Source organism: Coturnix japonica, chromosome 4 (genome assembly GCF_054131305.1).
Source record: "Coturnix japonica strain WE chromosome 4, WE-NBRP24, whole genome shotgun sequence".
NCBI classification, from domain to species: Eukaryota; Metazoa; Chordata; class Aves; order Galliformes; family Phasianidae; genus Coturnix; species Coturnix japonica.
In genome coordinates this window covers 51660108-51678901 of record NC_140666.1, presented here as the reverse complement: position 1 = coordinate 51678901, position 18794 = coordinate 51660108, and the positions used below count along the sequence as shown (strand labels likewise).

At 42.1% G+C, this 18794-nt stretch overlaps 1 protein-coding gene across 41 annotated transcripts in view; it reads right to left on the bottom strand.

Moving 5' to 3' along the window:
* ADGRL3 (adhesion G protein-coupled receptor L3) overlaps positions 1 to 18794 on the bottom strand; it is a 475677-nt gene that overhangs the window by 42888 nt on the left and 413995 nt on the right. For all 41 annotated transcript variants that reach the window (XM_085545165.1, XM_085545173.1, XM_085545186.1 and 38 more), the window contains 3 exons: positions 18289 to 18509; positions 10677 to 10743; positions 9183 to 9274 (listed from right to left, as the gene is read on the bottom strand). In XM_085545165.1, the coding sequence (XP_085401291.1) occupies positions 9183 to 9274; positions 10677 to 10743; positions 18289 to 18509 (380 nt within the window). The remainder of the gene's footprint in view (positions 1 to 9182; positions 9275 to 10676; positions 10744 to 18288; positions 18510 to 18794) is intronic.

Below are 18794 nucleotides of genomic sequence, written 5' to 3'. Positions count from 1 at the left end.
TATATTTTTATTTTTATTTCTTTTAAGTTTCAAGGATTAGAAAAAAATTGATTTATTGAGCTCCTGAAAATCTACTGGAAGTAGCTGTAAAGTCCAGAACTCTCCTCATAAAGCAAACGGGTTCACTGCTAATTAGTGAAGGAGCATCTTCATGTGGAGAAAGATCAATAGCAAGCAGTAGAAGAGTGCTTAAAGGATTTGTCTTCACATTTTGTGACAAACTTTCCACATCAGTGGCACAAAGCCAAATCTTTTTCTAATCACCCTCCTCCAGCCACTGATGTTCAGCACAACATTCAAACAATAAGACACAGCTCTTGTCTTATAGCTGCTTCACCTTGATGGCAGGCCTCCCTTTCTCCCCAGCCACTGGTGCTCATTTGTGGGGTCTTGTTTTGAAGGCAGACTGGCTTGGCCACGTGCAAGGGGCTGTATGCCCTTCAGCATCCTTTGTAGAAGGTAACCCTAACTTCACACCCTCCCTCAGCCCTGCATGGTGCCCCAGCCCACCAGGCGGGGTGGCCTATGTCTTTGCTCATCAAAGGCAGAGATATCATTCTTATCCCTCTCAACTTTCCAAGGGAAGTCATGGCCCACTTTCTGAGATTTGCTCTTAATTATTGCAATTGGGAAGAGCAGTTCTGTTGAGCTCGTCTAATTTTCCCTAAGTAATTAATTACCCTCTGAATTGCTTACCCTGTTTATTTCCTTCCTTCTAACTTTGCAAAGGTATGCCATGATTATTCAAAACACGCTAATGTGCAACCACGTATCTGATTGTTTCCACACTATACAGATTCTGCAAAGCCTTTAGACACGTTTGTGTTTCACAATCAGCACTGGCAGGGCTTGCTGACAAAATACTTAAAATGTATGGCCTTTTAAAACAATAATCATGATTTATGGGTGCACAGAAAGACCTGAGGTATTTAATATCTTCCAGAACACTCTCTCAAATCAATAACCACTGATGGATTTTTTTTTTCTCAAACTCTTAAAGGACGACACCTGTCAGTGGAAAGATTAGTGCTTTACAATCACCATCCGACATTAACACAGCCATCACAAAAGCAATAGATAAAGAGGCAAAACCTAAAGCCAAAACAGTCAGACATTAACCAAACAGCACTGCAAAAAACTCAAGGAGCACTGGAGAGCAACAAACAGAATCTGATGCTGCAATCAGCATCAGTGGGTAAGAAAGGCACGCAGATAGAAATGCAAGCTCTGATGTTTTTACAGCATAAGCAGGGTTTCTGTCTCTGGGGTGCTCACAAACCCCACACCCTGACAAAATACAAATGTGCTATGTCTTCTCTTGGCAGGAAGCTTGTAAGTACTTCATTCTGTGCAATGTGCAGCAACTCCAAGTGGTTTTGCTGGGTTTGCTTTAGGCTGCCTGCTCAAAGTTTGCACATGCAGAGATGCAGATGAAGGTTACATAGAAGCAGCACTGAGCTAACCAAGGGGACTATGAAGCATGGCACTTTCTGGACAAGGTCCAGGAAGTTGTGAAGCCAACCACTGGGCTGATGAAGGCATCGTACTAATGGACTGCAGCTCTCACAGCTCTCAAAGCCATATGGGACACAGAGATCATAGCCTGAGCTCCTAGACTTTGTATGGTGGGAGGTTTTCCAAGCGAGAGAAAAAGCTATGCCTCATTTTCAGCAGTATCCAGTTCATATGGCCATACTTACAAAAAAAGAAAAAAACAACATAAAACAGTAAAGTCTTGCAGTGACAGAGTTCCTTCTTATGTCCAGTCTAAACCTCATCTGATACAACTTGTGGCCATTTCCTAGGGTCCTGTTTGTTGCCTGGCAGAAGAGGCCAAGCCCCTTTTCATCTCAACCTCCCTTCAGGAAGTTGTGAAGTGCAACGAGGTCTCCCCTGAGTCTCATCTTCTTCAGGCTAAACAATCAAGGGTGCTGACAGTATGGGATTGGGCCTTCTGCATCCGCTGTCATACCCAGTCACTGTGCTGGGCAGGCTTTTAAGAGCTGGACCCCCTACACCATGCTGCATCCTCTGTGAGCTCCTAGGCAGCTGCAAAGCCAGAAGTAATGAGGGATTAAAGTGCTTCTGCTCTGCAAGCCCAGTCCCCCATGTGAATCTAATGCGATTAGATTCCAGACCCTTCAGCATCACAAACTATTTCCAAGCTGTAGTGTCTGAAAATCAAAGATCCAGAAACCAGCAGATGAGTTGACCAAATCTCAGTACAAAAATATGAAATAATCCTTGCTCTCCCTCTGCACTGCCTGTATCAGTGAAGTGAGCACTCCTGCTGCAGGAGAAGGCATCTCACATTTTCAAAACCTAACTCGTTCCTCACTGCAGCAAACCCAGGATGTTTACTTTTACTGCATTTCAATCAGCTGAGTAAATAAAACGAGATTGGTAACCCTCTGTTCCTGCCAGCACAATACTGCTGTGTTAAATCAAGGATTTCATTTAAACACTTCTGCAGACAATTTTTGGAAGTTCTATTTAACCTTTATGGTAAATTTCATACCTAACTCCTCATGAGGAGTTTTTTAAGACTTAAGAAAGCCCACAGGAGGTAAGAAACAAGCTAATCTGGGGGATGGAATTAGTCATGTCTCCTTAAATAAAATACATATGTTGAGAAGCAAGAAAAATGAGCAGATAATCACTTACACCCATACAACATATGGGGAGAGCAGGATATGGAAATGTTTGTGAAGCTGAAAAGGAGGCACATCTTGAAACAGGGGCTTCCCATCTTTGTGCCTGATGCTGTATTACACCTGACCCTACTTCCCAGCATAACAAACTCTGTCTACAGTACACAACTTCCCTTCCTCTCCCCTCCTTAGGCCAGACTCCCTGAAAAAGCCCAGATTTGGCTCTGTGAAGTTTTATACAGCAATAATGAATGTTGAGTTTTTTTCATTTGGCTCCTGCTTTTTGCTTTTAGATTGCACATTCTCAGGTTTGTTTCTGTAAGCCTGTCACCAAGAGATTCCTATGAAAAAAGAAAAAGCAAGAGGAGTGTGGTATGAGTCTTGTTTAATTTGGGAGCTGAGGCTCCAAGAAATACAAAAAGAAAGGTTTATCATTGCAAGGCTTGCTGTAAACTCCAAGTGGCGATGAGAGTGAAGTTTTTCATTGCCATCAACTCTCCATAGAGCTCTGTGCTTTGAAAATGAGGCCTGAATTTGATGCAAAAGGATGTCCTTTGGGGAGCCAAATGCCTGTTCTAGAAACATTGCAATGCCTGCAAGACACATTGATGTCTTGCTGCCTGAATGAGCATCCTCAATCAGGATGGTTAACCTGCTTCCTGGTGCTTAAGGACACAGACAAATGGTATTTCCCCTCTCCCAGCACCTCCTCTAGAGCTTGGGTTTCAGTGATGGAGTCTACGACAGCGCCCAGGACTACTGGCCTTGTTTCTTTGAAGAAAAATTATCAGATGAGAAATGTGGTTATTCACTGTGGAATAAATCCAAGTGAGAAAAATAATTACTGAAGTCAACTGAGACAAATCAGCTTTCTTCAATTCAAAAACTGAGGAGAACGTATACTTTTTTTATTTATCCATTAAATCAGCGCTGTGTGCCTCAAGCCTCAGCCCACATGAAGCTCCCGTGGCAGCCAGTGAGCCCAGGGGGGCTCATTTTGGTCATCTGGGGACTAGGGAGTGGAATTGATTTCTGAAGTGTGGGACATTTCTGCATCATCCACGTTAATGGGATTTCAGCATGTGTTCCTGTGAATCCAGCCACAGTACCAAAAAACGTTCCTTCCTGCGTGTTCAGAATAAAAATGTTTCGAAGGGAATTTTACATTTTTGCTGGAGTACATATCTCTTTGTTGAAGAAGGGATGGGAGCATGTTTATACAAGAATGAAGAAAGCCGCAACAAAACCACAGCGATTAATGCCAGGATTAAACCATTACAAGGCGCCCCTAATTAATACTGCCTCTTTAGAAACAAAAGGAGCTCCCAGCTAAGAGCCTGCCTATCCCTGTCTGCAAGAAAGAAAACTGAATTTCTTGGATGACTTTTGGGCAGGTTTCAATTGCTCTGGATGAGCCTTTCCAACAAACCTGGGACTACAGCCTGACACACTTCTTTTTGAAAGGGTCCCCACGAGCTGTGCTTTCCAAAGAGCACCCAGGTGGTCTTGGCATAAGCCAAGCTAAAGCGATAATGCACCTACATGGGACAAAAGAGGAGTGAAAAAGCCCTCCAACTGACAAAGCCCTCCACTGCCTGCCTTCTTTTTAGTGGGTCTGTAGCTTAGCAGCTAAAGCCTCCATGTCACTCTTCCAAAGCAAATAAAACCAAATCTCCCTGCCACATAACTGCAGTGCAGAAGAATGTCAGGAAGGCTGGTGAGGCTGTGGGAAACATCAACAAATCTCAGCACAGCAAGGTGCAACACACAGCAATGAGAGGACAGCAGATTTCAGTAGATCTGGTGAAGACCATGGCTGGATTACCATCAGTATGGCCCCCTCTTTCTTATTCCTTTACTAATGCCCTGTGGTCTCTAATGAGGAATGTTTAAATAGCTGCAGAATAGAGGCTTAGAGGCTGTCACCTAAGCGCTGTGTACTGTCACACAGCACAAAGGCGTTTTGGGACGGGGTTCATCTGAAATCTTGCATTTTGCACAGAGAATGAGGGTTATGCACTAGGAAACACCTGGGTGATTTGTCATGCTGCAGCATCTGGCACAGGTCAGAAAAAAGCCTGATGTGTGGTGACTCTGTCCAGCAAGCAGCCAGGCTACATGCCTGACCACCCGGGAAGGGTTTGATGGATGGAAAACTTCAGAACCGTGCTGGACTAACTCACATATAGATGTATTCTCCTTTGTCACATAAGACTTCCTACAGGAATGTGAATATAAAAAAAGACGCAGAGTACTCCTGTCTCCGACAGTGTGAGACATTTCACACATCTAACATTCACCCAGCACGACAGAAAAGCATGAATCAGAGGCTCAGAGCTGCTCAACTCCAGAAATCCTTCTACACAGCAGCAGTCTCCAGTAAAACAGCCTCACAGCTGCTCTAAAGTATTCCAGCTGGTGTCATGTCTTCCTAAGGAGCCATCTGCTAGCAAGAGTGCATCAATATCGTACTGATACGCCAACAGTCTCCACCTTCTAGGATAGAGATGCAAGTGGCATAGTGCTTGCCATCCAGAAGCTGGCATGGTCCCTGGCTTAGAAGAATAACGTTCCTTCAGCAGCATGCTTTACCAGTAGGTTCTGAAGAACTGCAGCAATTAATCCTCCAAAAATAAGCCTTGCTGGGTCCATTTGTTGACAGTTGATCAGTTTGTGCTCATGAATAACCTTGTGCACAGATCCAGCAATATCCCAGTTACACTCTCAGATGGGCCACAAGTGATGCTGGCAAAGCTACCAAAGACAAAATGATCCTTCCTGACACACATCTAAGCTCACCCATCCCTGCTGACAATCAATGAAAAGATGAGAGAGTGATGGCCACACTGGACTGCCTTGACATCACTGTGTGGGCTGAAGGAAGAAGCTCCCAGCCTAAAAATGGCCATTGGAAAAGTCAGGGATGAAAAATCTCTCACCCAGCAATTGGGGAGGCAGGGTCAAATGATACACACATCACCCATGCACTCAAAATTCTGGCATCCTTCTCTGCACTGCTTCATACTGAAGTGATCTTTAAAAGGCAGTAAAGATCCTCACCCAGGGCAAGCTCTTAACATTTCTGTTTAAATGTACTGAAGAGAGAAATCAAACTCATCTTTCTCAAAAGATCCTGTTGACAGTACCTGTCATTAAATTGCAGCTATTCTGCCCTCCCGTTGTCAGCAGCTGGCACAGAAACTCATGCAGCGCTGAAGAGCATATACCCACGTATACAAGCTCACATCTTTTCCTCACCATGCAGAAATGTTTGATATGGAAATACAAGCCAAAGAAAGCCTCCCTCTCACAAAGTGCAACTCCATCGTGAGAAACCACACACCTCAGCAGCAGGACTAGGGCACAAACCTCACTCTTTCAGTGGGTGCAGCCTACTGAACTGGCTCAGTACCAATCTGCCACACAGGGAGGATGTTCTCAGCATGGTAAAGGACCCACATACTGGCTGCAGCTACTCAATGGATTTGTCCTTCTTCAAGGTGCTGGGTTAAGTTGAAAAATATAATGTGGGTAAAAAGTAAACCAGCTATTTACTCTTTGAATTTCTGGCTGTGTAACTCTTGGGTACCCAGTGCTCCACTGAAGGAATGTCAGATTCTCCCATGCTGGCACAATAATACAGAGATTGTTTCTGAAGGTTAGGGAAGTTTATTTTTACAACTTTGCTCAGTGCCTACAAATCTTTCAGCCACACAGCATCTGGTTCAGGCACTGCCCTTTGAATGGCTTTTCTGTTGGTGCAGTAATTAAAGGTATCCCAGGTGACACCTGATCCCTTATCAAGTTCATTAATTTAAGTGGAGTTATTTGGCTCTCTATTTTCTATACTTCATAATGTATTTCTAACCTTTAAAGTGACATAGGCAAGCACCAGATTGCAGGAGCGCTTATTAACAGCCTATTAAAATATTTTATGGCCTTTATTTTTACGTTGCCATAGGGAATCAAGTATTTTGCTGTTGTTGAACTGGCTCGGGATTTATGTTGCAACAGCTTCACCACAGCCTAACGCAGAACAGCACAAGGAAATGAACTGGGAGAACAAACTCCCATTCAGCTCCTCATGTGCTGTAAACCTGTCAAATGCAGATCACAGCAAGGGGCCCTCCAATCCAAGTCTTTGGTTTCGTTTGTTTTTTAAATATAAGCTGACAAGACAAGATCCAATGCTCTGGAACCATGTTGAGAGCCACCATGGCAATATTCTTGTAGGGAAACGTACCTGGGTGTCTTTTTTTACCAACCCTGTAAACCCACAGAGGTAAGCTCAGAAAGGATCTCTGTGGTCACCTCCAAAACCTAGTTTGTTGCTCTTTATTCTAGAGCTTCTGTACTGCATCCACATTTTGCAACAGCGTTAGCACAGAATTAGGAAGACCATGAGCTTACCTAGAAGACCATGATCCCAGCTAAAGGACTTCTGGAGATGGTGAGTCCCTTGCAACCCTAGAAAAGCTTTCATAAAGTGAATTTTCTCCTCTGTTTAAACTCAAATATTGAGTTTTATTGAGTCTCTGATATTGAGACAACACGTGCCTTTGATTTAGAAACTTAACTGTTTTCTGCTTACGTACTTAGAAACTGCAAATCAAATCACTTCTGAAAATCTTGTTTTGATAAACTTAGTGGGGTGAGCCTCAGGATCCTCCTGAGTTTACACAGCATTTCTCTCTCTTTTAAAAAAAACATAAGAAGTTATTTGTAGTGAAGAAACATATTTGGAAGGGTATCAGCAACATACTTAGAGTACTTTAATTGCTTGTGTCTCCAAAATGTTTTAATGAAGTCAAATCATGAATAGATGCTCCTCTGCCAAAGAACCAATAAAATATTTTAAAATGACATGATAACTGACAGAACTGGTTGTATAAATTCCTGGCATTTTAAACAAAGATACTACAGATTAGCACAAGCAAAAATACTCAGTAGGCAGTTATTATCTCTGCTTTAACTATGAAGGCTTTGGAGGGTTTTTTTGTTGTTTTGTTTTTCTTTTCCAATTTTTAATTTAAATGTCATTCTGAAAGGTTTTCTAGACAGATTTTGTGTGGGTAACCTTAGAAAGACTGTCTCAGCAAGTAATTCCATATCACTAATGCATGACGAGAAGTCAGTCATATTGCAAGTCTCTAGTGCTATTAAATATACCATTCCTTTAACGCCTCGTCCAAGACTGTATGAAATGAATGGAAGATTACCACGCTGAGACTGGTCCTGGACATCCAGGAGGGACTGCTCCTCCAATTTCATCTTACAGCTGAATGATGGTAGGAGGAATAGTGACACACCACAGAGCAGCCTGCCCCCAACCCAGGCAAGGACAAACACAGCAGATAAATACCCTGCAGGTCCCTGAGCTCACAAAATCACAGGCTCACTCAGCTGTGCCTGGATGCATGCAAGGCTGAGCCTAAGAAACAAAAACTTCACCCTGAAGACTGATGCCATGGTGTGCCACTGGCACCACAAGATTTGCTCTTTGGGGAAGTTTTTGAAGAGGGACTGATCTACTTTAAGTTGAAGGGACATCTGCAATTGCTGCTCAACATTATCAACAATAACCTCACTGAGAACCACCTTGCAATGCTACCATTCAGCCATTCCTAACACGCTCCCCTTGCGCCTCTTCCCCAGCTCCTGCCAAAGAAGAGAAGGGATACCAGCTTCCACTGGTGTCACACAGTGCTGTGCTTTCTTGGGTGTGCAGTAAAGCGCTGACACCAACAGTTTCCTCCAGAAGTTCATTAGATTGTTTTATTAATTAGCAGGCTCCCCATCTTATCACATGCTGCACCTGAAATCCCACTTGTATTTCTGAATCAAGTAATTAAAGGCAGAGGTACTTGAATAAACAAGCAGTGACGGAGAATAATATTCTATCAATGTAATGAGGCAGCTTGCTAGACAGTGAGATGCCCTGGCTCAGATGTTATCTAAGTCCAAGGGCAAAGCACACCTTGGATGGGGAGTGTGTCCTCTACAACTGGCACCCCCAGGTAAACTCCAGTAACCTGGATGAAAGTAATCAGATTCCAGGGAGAATTTGGGTCATTAAATCTGTCAGTGGCCAAAATAAACAGAAAAGAAGAAAGGCTACCGCACTCAGAGCATGGAGAAATAGTAATGATCAACAGTTTCAACACCTTCCCTGTAGAGATGGCAGTAATTACGTGGTAATTATCAGGTGCAATTTCCTCTTATGTAAAGGGACTAGGTTACCTTTTTCAAGGTTAGCAAATGTAACTTTACTTTCTTCATGCAAAATTTGAATGGAAAATGTACTGACTGAACGCTAACACGAGTTGAATCGCTTTAAAGACCATCTTTCAACAACAGCCATTTGTTGGTATCCATTAGAAACCGTTCTGCAGTGCTGTAATCCAGTACCTTATTATCACTGCTGTCAGCTGAGTTGGTTCCCTTGCATGCCACCATAGAGAAACAGGGGCATAAACAGCACAGGAAGAAAGAAGCAGAGAGAAAGAAAAAAAACAAAACAAAACCACTTACTTGATATTGTCAAGACATCCAGATTCAGGTTTCAGTATGGCAGTATGATGAAACATTTTATAGAGAGCAATCCCAAGGAAGATTACATTAAGCTGCAAAAAGAGGAAAGAAAAAAAAGGCAACATGACATGGCAGAATGCGATAGGGAGAAATCAGACTTGTCTCTGTAGCAGCCTCAGTCTCTGTAACAGATGAGTTGCTCTAGAAAATTAGCTCTCACTACAGTTTTATAAAGACTGAGTAACAGAAAATTGCCAAGTATTTTATAAGGTGAGCCAGCCTGCAGGCTGTGGAGCAGGGATGCCACAGCATTACAAAGCTGTGGAGCAGTGCAAGTTACTGATATAGGGCTGGTTCCAACATCAACTCTAGTGCTTCAAATGATGCTATGGAAAATTAAGAACAGTTCTCTAATGGCTCATCTGTGTCTGAGAGGTATACGCTCGTGAGAAGTCTCTCAAAGCTTCTTGCTTAGCCAGTCTCATTGAAAGCAAACCAAAAAGCAACTTTTTCTGTGAATTGAACTGTTAACTATGGTGCAGTGGGGGAGATGGGGAGGGAGATTATTCTTGTTGAAGATGCTTAGCAATGTGCAAAGCAAAACAAAAAGAGTCTGATGTATTCAGCAAAAGACACGAAAGTGTTTCAACACTTCAGTGTTAGCAGGGTCACCAGTTCCTGGAAAGGAGTTCCTAAAAGCCCAAGCCAGGGTTCCAGGCATAATCAAAAATGGAAGATATCTTTTCATGAATGCATTGTTTGAGAGGAAAAACAAACACAACAGATTTGGCTGGTGGTGCAGTTCCCTCCCTGGTGTGGAAGGCTGCTGAAATGCTCCCCAGTGGCAGGAGAGCCAGAGACAATGTCTGTATTGACGTGAATGCCTGGTTTGCTGTGTTAGCCAAACTCCAGACTATTCAAAACAAAGGATGGTTTATTTAAGCCATATTATAGTGATTAAAGTATGAGAAAACTTCAGCTGTCTCTAAAGTTGTGTTCTTTACCTTGTTGCTGCGGTAGCTGATATGCTGGCAACGTGCTAACTGTAAAGTCACAGAAGTTTCAACTTCTGCAGGAGAGGAGACCCCCCCTTATAAAACCTCTCTTCCAGTTTTGACTTTACTGCATTGCCTTCACCTCAGATCTCCCTTTCTGCATGATCCACACAAAAGTTTGCTCAAGTTCCAAAGCAGGAACAGTGGGTGGTATCCAAATAATAGGTTGGTACTTCTGAGCACCTGACAGCACAACACACCTGCTCCGAGGCAGTGCCCACAATATGTACTACATGCCCTCCCCTCCCTGATTTGATCGAGTATTTCACCATGCAAAGAGCCTCCTGTAACAAGCCTCTAATTGCTTGTGCCAGGTGGGGTCAGAGAAGAACATGCCTTTCTCAAACTAATCTGTGTAAATTAAAGATACAGAGTAAAGGGACAGCAAAAGTTTTATTTCTTGACCTGAGAGATGGAGTAGTTAATTAGGAGTTCTTACCATAATTATCAAGGTCGCTGGTCCTATAAAGCTCCAAATGAAGTAGGTGTCAAGTCGGAGCCAACATCTGTAATGAAACACAGGGGAGAGAAGGCATTCAAGGACTGCACCCAGGACATACATCAAGAGTGAGCGAGTGACAGAGAAGAATGTGAGCTGCAAAACACGCCAGTGGGAGACAGGAAATATTACATTGCTTGTTCATTTAAATGCTGAATTATGTGCCCGATTTCTGACAGTGCTATTGATGGAATAAGATAATTACCTCTGGAGGAAGCAGCGGGTAAATGGCACAAGGCCTATCTGTTAGGGCTTTCTGTGTCCATCAAAAAATACCTTAAAACATTTTATTTTAAGGAAGGGGTCCAAGGAGTAGCTATGGAGCCTTATTTGCTTCAAGCTCAGCTTTCCTCTCCAGCTCTGATGCAACACAAGCTGTCTGTCAGCTGTCAAGTGAGATGACATTTTTCCATCAAGCTGATCAGAGCAAATTTGGTGCAAACAGGAAGCACGATTTTGATAACAGAAGGCTGAGGTTTAATTAGATTCAGTGACTTCCCCTTTAGAGCCTTTTATTTCCCTGATCCTCCAGAGTGCTTTGTTTCTACTAATGTTTTGAACATTGCATATGGTACGTGTGATCCCATGAAGTTGATTCATGGCCTAAAACTAAATTATTAATCGCTTAATTTCAACTGCATTTAATACTCCCCCCATTTTTTTCAGGCCCCTGGGAAATTATATTTCCATTCCTAGTTCATTCCAGGCGACAGGAAGATAAAATGGAAGTGACTGGTTACAAGACAGATGAATATAAATTCTAAGAAAGTTTCACATGATGTTTAAAATAATAATATCTTGTCGTGTTTGCAACGCTGCAAATCACAGCTCCATTTATACACAAAGGACTAAGAAAGCGTAAAAACACTCTTATAGTAAATGTCCGATGAAATCTCATAATTAGATAAGTGACAGGAACTGTATATATGAATTTATCATGGTGGAAAAGATGGCAATTCCCTCAAATGACAGCTCTATGCACGCATTGAATTTTTCCCCTTCCAATGGAATTTAAATAGGCAGAAGGGTCTGTGCCAGAAGCCCCACAGCAGAGATCAGCACAGTCTTCTGCTGAGAGAATAAAACATGCCCTGAACCTCAGCGACCGAGAAAAGTCAAGATATGAATAAATTCAAGGCTGTAGATAAAGCTTCCCTCTTCCCTCCCTGACTGTATAAATTTCAGGTCTCCACAGTCTCAAAGATGTACCAGTACTTATGGTCATGCCAGTATTTATCACAAATTAAAATACAGGCACTTCTGTGACTGTCAGTCTTGAATCAATTCTGCAGCTTTCTACCAAAGGACTAAAAGAAACTTTATCAGAATTGTAATGTGCAAGGCAAACTGGGAGATCTTCAGAGAGACTGCCCAGAAATCTTGTTTCTTCCACATCTGTGCAAGTTCAAGGTGATTTAGATGCAGCTGGTGATGGAGCAACATGAGTGACTTCAAACTATTTGAGCCTGATTTCCTATAGGAAAGACTTTATGTGATCATGACATCTGTGCATCACTCATAATAACACCTGAAATGTCAGCCAATTGCAAGTAGATTTGACAGAGGAATAGAGGTTTCAGAATAATGAAGTACCTGTAAAGAGTCCCATGCCATCAAAAAAGAGATCTGCATAGCAGCAGCTCACACACTTTGGGACATTTAAGTCTTAATACCTACTCCATCCTACTGGAAAAATAGCAACCGGTGCTTATGCTTTAGCTACCCAATACAGATCAGGAAATATGAGGCCCCACAGCTTTTTTCTTACTGATATGTATGCTGAGTAGACTGTGTGTGGCAGAGGACTCGGAAGTGGTATGTTTTTCTTTTTAAAATTACAATATTTTGAACTTTTTTTTGCAAGTTCATAATCCAAAACAGCTCCCAGCCCCTGCTGCACAGGCATTGGGAACATGGTGAACTGCAATTGCTAAGCAACTTGGTTTTCCTTCAGTGTGAAGTGCAAGCTGGTTTTCAGAAAGCCAATGCAAGAAGAAGGCAATAATAAAGGCAACTCTTCTTTCCTTAGAATTGAAGAATCATAAAGGTCGGAAAAGACCACTAAGATCATCACTACCATGACCAGTAACCATGACCCTAAAACATCATATCCTTAAAATACACTGGCCAGCCACAGGATTGCATTTGATGTAGTTGGTTCTTATCATGTATAGATTGAGACGTGAGGAAAATCTGCACCCATTTCCTTAAATCTGAGCCCTCTGGGAGAGTCCCCAGAGCCTGGGCTTCCCCATGACCTCCAGGCTTGTCAGCACCTGGCAACAACAAGGAACTCAAAGGTGATCCATTGAATTTCTCTGAGGTTGATTTTGCACCATTGCTTCTTTGCTACGCGAGTCAGAACAGCTTCCTTATGCAGAGGTTTCCCATACCTCCAAGATATTTTCTTCATCTGTCCTGCTCATTAAGATATTGTCATAGCTTGGTGAAAGCTGAAGTACAGCAAAATGAGGGAAAAGATGGGCCAGCCTGAGCAAGGCAGTGCAAAGCAACCAGTGCTGAGCAACAGCAAGACAGAGCTTGCAAAAACCAGAAAAGGCTTTCATGCCTCTCTGCATGCTCCAAATGAGGTGGGGATATTTTTTATTTTAATATAAAAAACTGCCTTTCAATGAAACCTCACATGACTAAACTGCAGCTAAACTGAAAGCTGTATGGTTACGGCTAACCTACATGGGGATTCTATAAAGCCAGTCTTTTTTGTGGTCATCGGCAAGTGATGTGACTTCGAGCCCATTTAAGTCATACCTCATTAAAAATGCAAATTAAGAACGAAACATCAAAACACAGGCATCCCGCCAACTCTGTTGCAGAGATGTAAATTGCTAATCAAACAAGTACCACACTGAGCTTTTCTTCCCTTAAAGACAAAACCACGCACACAATGAGCTGCATAAATGAGCTCCTTGAAACAAGGAAGCAATCAGCTAACTCACTTCCAAAAGTTGCTAATCTTGGGCTGCCGGCTTACTTCTGACCCCCCATGCACAGCTGCACTGTGAACACGGACTTGCTTATTACAAGTTTATACTCTGTTGTCATTAAGCAAACAAGCTGCTTCAGGGCTCAGCACAATGCAGAGCAGATTATCCACACATCCATGGATGTGGGAAATGCTCAAAACCCCATTACTGTCTCAAAGAGTCACACCAGCATGTTCAGTGCTGTGCTTGTAACGAGCTCCATGCCATCACTTTTCTTTACTTTTTAATTTCCTCCCTTTCCACAATGTCAAGTCACTATATTCACCTAAAGCTTTTCCCAAGTAATAAAGACTACAAAGAGTTTACTCTATTTTCTGCATGAAGAGAAATCAAATACTAAACTATCCCTGGTGTGTATTAAATATAACCAATAAACAATCATTAGCTGCCATTGGACCATAAAATTTGAAGAGCCCTAACATATCATGTTGTTCATGGGAGTTCAGTAGTTCGTTTCACATGGCCATGCAGCCTTCTCGTCTGTGTGTGGTAATGGGATATATATGTGCAGGATGTGCCTTCCAAGGGTGCAATATATGTTCTGCTTAACGTAGTCCCGCATCCGCACTGCTCACGCTTCCTCCACCAAATACCCAGAGCAAACACTGAAAATAAAACAAGTTCATGGAGCCATCCGAGACAAACTGTACTGTTAGAAGCTATTTTCCAGCAACATTAACATGCAAATAATGTTGGTGGCCGGCTGATGGAGTTGGAGGCTGTGTACATACACCAGGCTTTCATTTTGCTTTACGACAGCTGGATTGCTTACCATGTACATTGTGCTTTATAGCATACCAAAGTGTGTGGGGGAAGAGAAACAACAGAAAGATTCCTGGCACAATGAATTTGATCACCGGTGGATGAATATACCTACAAGTACATTTCATAGAATATATTGAGCCATTCAAAAACATAGCTGCTCTCCTCTGAGATTTGTAATAGGCATTGATATAAAACCCAGAACAGAATGGGAATATGGAATAACTTCTAACTGTCAATTTGGGATGGTCTGCTACTTGAGCAAGTCTTCTCAAAGGGATGTTCCTAAAGTCCATTACTGAATTTGTGAACACAAGTAATGTTTGCATGCTAACAACTGCAAATGTTATTTTCCCTCTGCATTTTGCAGCGCTGCCCACCACAGTGCCTGACATCAGATCCAGGCAGGAGATGGATGGATTTGGTTAACGCATAGGACGAGGCAAATGGTGTAGCTTTATAAAACTGCAGTCTCAGTACCTTATTTTTCTGTAGCAAAACTGGAGACATGGACATTTAAGACTCAGCAGCTGATTTGTTACAGCCATTAGATTGTGATGTTTGCTTTCTGTTATTTTTAAGACCTCAGATTTTCTTGTGCTACTGAAAATAACTGGCCAGTGTATGAAATGTCCACTTAGAAGTTAACATAAGCACTGCTGGAATCACTTGTGGTCCCCCAAGCACAGAGCTTGCAGTCAAGCTTCCTGCTTTGCACCTTTGCTTTAGAAATGACAGTCAGAATGACATGAGACATAATACTGCTGAGTAATTTGGGCAAAAGGGACCATGGCTCAGCTTGCTCACACAAACAGTCCCAACTGGCCTGAATGGGATGGTCTTTTAAAGCAATCACTGTGCTACTGCCTAGTTACAGCATCAAACTAATTAGCCCTAAATCCCCTAATATGGGTGGTTTGAATTGCTCTTAAACAAATAAAAACAAAGAAAAGAAAAGGAAAAAATAAAGAACAAAGAAAAAAAGAAAAAGAAAAAAGGAAAAGAGACAATGCCAATTATTGGCATAATTAAGTGTAAGACGGTATCTTCAGAGGGCAGCTACTCCAAAGCATCAATATGAACGCCAGGGCAGAAAATCACAGGCACCAACTGACGAAGAAAGAAACAGAGAGAGGAATAATTGCCTGCTTCTGGCCATGTAATCTGGGCACGATGGCTGGGTTTAGAAAGGAAAATCGAATCAAGAAATCCTACACGGGGTGTCTAAGCAAATCTTTCCGAGATGTATGAAGGGTGGCACCGAATGCCAGGTGAAAAACAAATAACACTAACAGCTCCATAAGTCCTGCTTAAACAAATGCAATAAATAATGGAGGGAGGCAAGTAATATATTCCAGAGGATGTTTTACAAAACCCGGCAAAACCAAGCAACTTCTTGCAATCAAATTATGTATGCCTGGCATATAGTTCACTACAAATTCTAATCAGTTCTACCCTTCTAATAACATTACACAGAAAAATACATCATCATCCATCAACCAGATGGAGCATGATAGTTATACAAAACATATTGTATATGTTTTATTTTCCACTATGAGAATGTGATAAAATTGTGCACACTAGAATTAGAGATTATAAATAAATATTTTTGGCTCTACAAATCTCTGTAAATATTTATTTGCAAAATATTATATATACATGTTTAATCATTAAAAATACTACTTTGTGCCATGGGGAGGGAGAGAGATTTTACTGGCACAGGCTTTTGACTGCTGCCTTGTCAACACAAAGCCAGTATAGTTCTGTAGTTCACCTCCAGCAAATTTCAGCTTAACTTTCTGCTCCTACCACCTATGTATAGAAATATTTGGGCTAGGAAAAGGCAGCATTTTCTACAGAGGTTGTTTATCCTGATGTGCTACAAAAAGGAGCATTTATTCCCATTAAATGTGCAAATGTTTCAGCAAGGCAAAGCTGCTCTGGTAATTTATAAGAGCTGTGGTGAGGTGCCATGTGTTCCCATGCTACAGATAGGCTGCTGCATGCAGGTAACTGCCACTCAATTATACGTGGCTTGATCCTGCAGAGCACCAAGTGGGACTCTGCATAGATGGGAGAAATGCAAATCAATTCAACTCCAGGGCAGTGCTACTGCATCATATCACCACGGGATACCCTGGATTTGGGCAAATTCTTTTACTATAAGAAATTTTCAACACCCATCAGCTACACAGCATTATAAAACAACGTGATCAGTGTTATTTTTCATCTCAAACCAGTATGAGAATTGTTCTGCTGCTACAAGTCCTGCAAGAGTGATGCTGCAGAAGACACAGGCAAACTGTGTGAAAGGCAGCTGGGCAAGCAAATCTGTGCTTCATCATCCCAGTGATTCCCTGAAGGTGCTGAACAACTAGGCTGCAGACCAGACTGGTGGAGACAGGGAGCATCTCAACTGGCCTTCTAGGGATCTGGACTCACAGCCTTATGTGTCTGGGGCTCGCAGTACCCCATAGGGGCCACTGTGAAGAGATGGGTCTCGGTAGAAACACTACAGCAAAAATAAATTTGCCTTCTGCCTCAGCAGAATGTTTCAACACCTGATTTAGTGGGGGATTATATATCACTCAAGACAGGATGTGAATAGCAGAGTTGATTGGGGCAAAAAGCAGGAGGTGACTGATGGAAACACTCACATCTACTACAGGAATTCCAGAAACTGTAATTGGATCTTCTGCTACCTTTTCTTTAACCCCTAGGCCTGTCAAAGTAGGTCACACTGCTGGGATAAATTGGTAAAGTTCCCTGAAAATTTACTCCCCCTTACCCTTATCTGCATGGGCTACTTCCTTTCCACAAAGTATGACACGCATAAATTCAGGTTGCTATTTTCCCACTTGTGGAAGGAGCATGATGCAAATATGCACCTGAGGTGAAGCCTCACTGCTGGCACAGTAATGCTCCATAAGCAGTTCCAATGTACTACAGACTTGCTTCTGCAAAGACTCAGGTTCATATATGCCGATAACATTTTCAGGAGAAAATTTTGCAGTTGGTTTTAACGAAGTATCAACTAATGCCACTCTCTGACCCAAGCTATGCTGAAACAGAGCTTTAGAAATGTCACTTGCTCTTTGCTATGTGTTCCTTCAGACTGAACACATTAAAATGATAATGGAAAGGCAGCCTGAAAAGGGAAATAAAAAAAATAAAATAACATCAATAAAAATGCACTGTAAGTGCCATTGTAACAAAGCTGGCAAAGAAAATTTTCCCTCTGTTTTCTATTAGATGGTGTTGTATGAACATCTAAATTGTGCTTTGATTCCAGTTTCAGCAATGTTGAAAACATTTAAGAATATTCATAATGGTAAATGATGTAGCTGCTCTGATTCACAAAGAGCATAAAGCACTCTACAGCCACCATCTTGATGAGCCTCCAAGCAAAATAATTTGATAAAACACTTAATAAAGAAGAAAAAAAGCTATGTTTCATCACGTAAATGAGAAACACTCTTTGGTTAGAGAAGAAGGGTGACCTTGTTGATACCAAAGTGAGACTTGGAAGAGCTACCTCTGCTGCTGTTACAAATGATGTGACAAAACTTTACGCAACAGAATTTTTCAGGAAAACACCTTTGCAAATCTCTACATGGTGAGGAATTTGTTCTGTATGATCATGCACCAGGAGAGAGAGCTGTATCTCCAGCTGACAACTGCCTGCACAGCATCCTTCACCTGCTGTGTCCCAGATCCTTGCTTCCTTCTGTCCTCCTCTCTCCCATCCTCCTGCCCAGGCCCAAGCAGAGCCAAGCCCCACTCACACTTTGTCTGTGCCATAGCTTCGGTAGTCCACTGCTGCTGACACGGCCACGATCAGTGCAGGCATGCCATAACCAACCAAATAGAAGTACTTCCTCCGCGAGTGTTCACTCTCAAAAACCTCCACCAGCATGATGTAGAGCTGCACGCCTTCCAGGAACATCCAGGTGAAAGCCGCCAGGAAGAAGAAGTGCAGGAGGGCAGCAAAGACAGCGCAAGCTATCTGTAGGCAGATTTGAAAAGAGACAGAGGTGTTTGTACCATTCAACTTAATGTAACACTCAAGTTTACATGCAAACATACTCTCATTGGAAGGTTTAATAAGAATGAAGGAGTTCTTGTTCTTCCATCTCCAATGTAACATTTTTTTCACTTTGAAAATATACATATGAACTATTTTTAAACAGACACAACTGTACATACAAATTATATTCAAAAATACAAAAGCAGGTATGTACCTACTCTGGTAAATAAACACATAAAGATGTATATATATGGTATAAGCAGC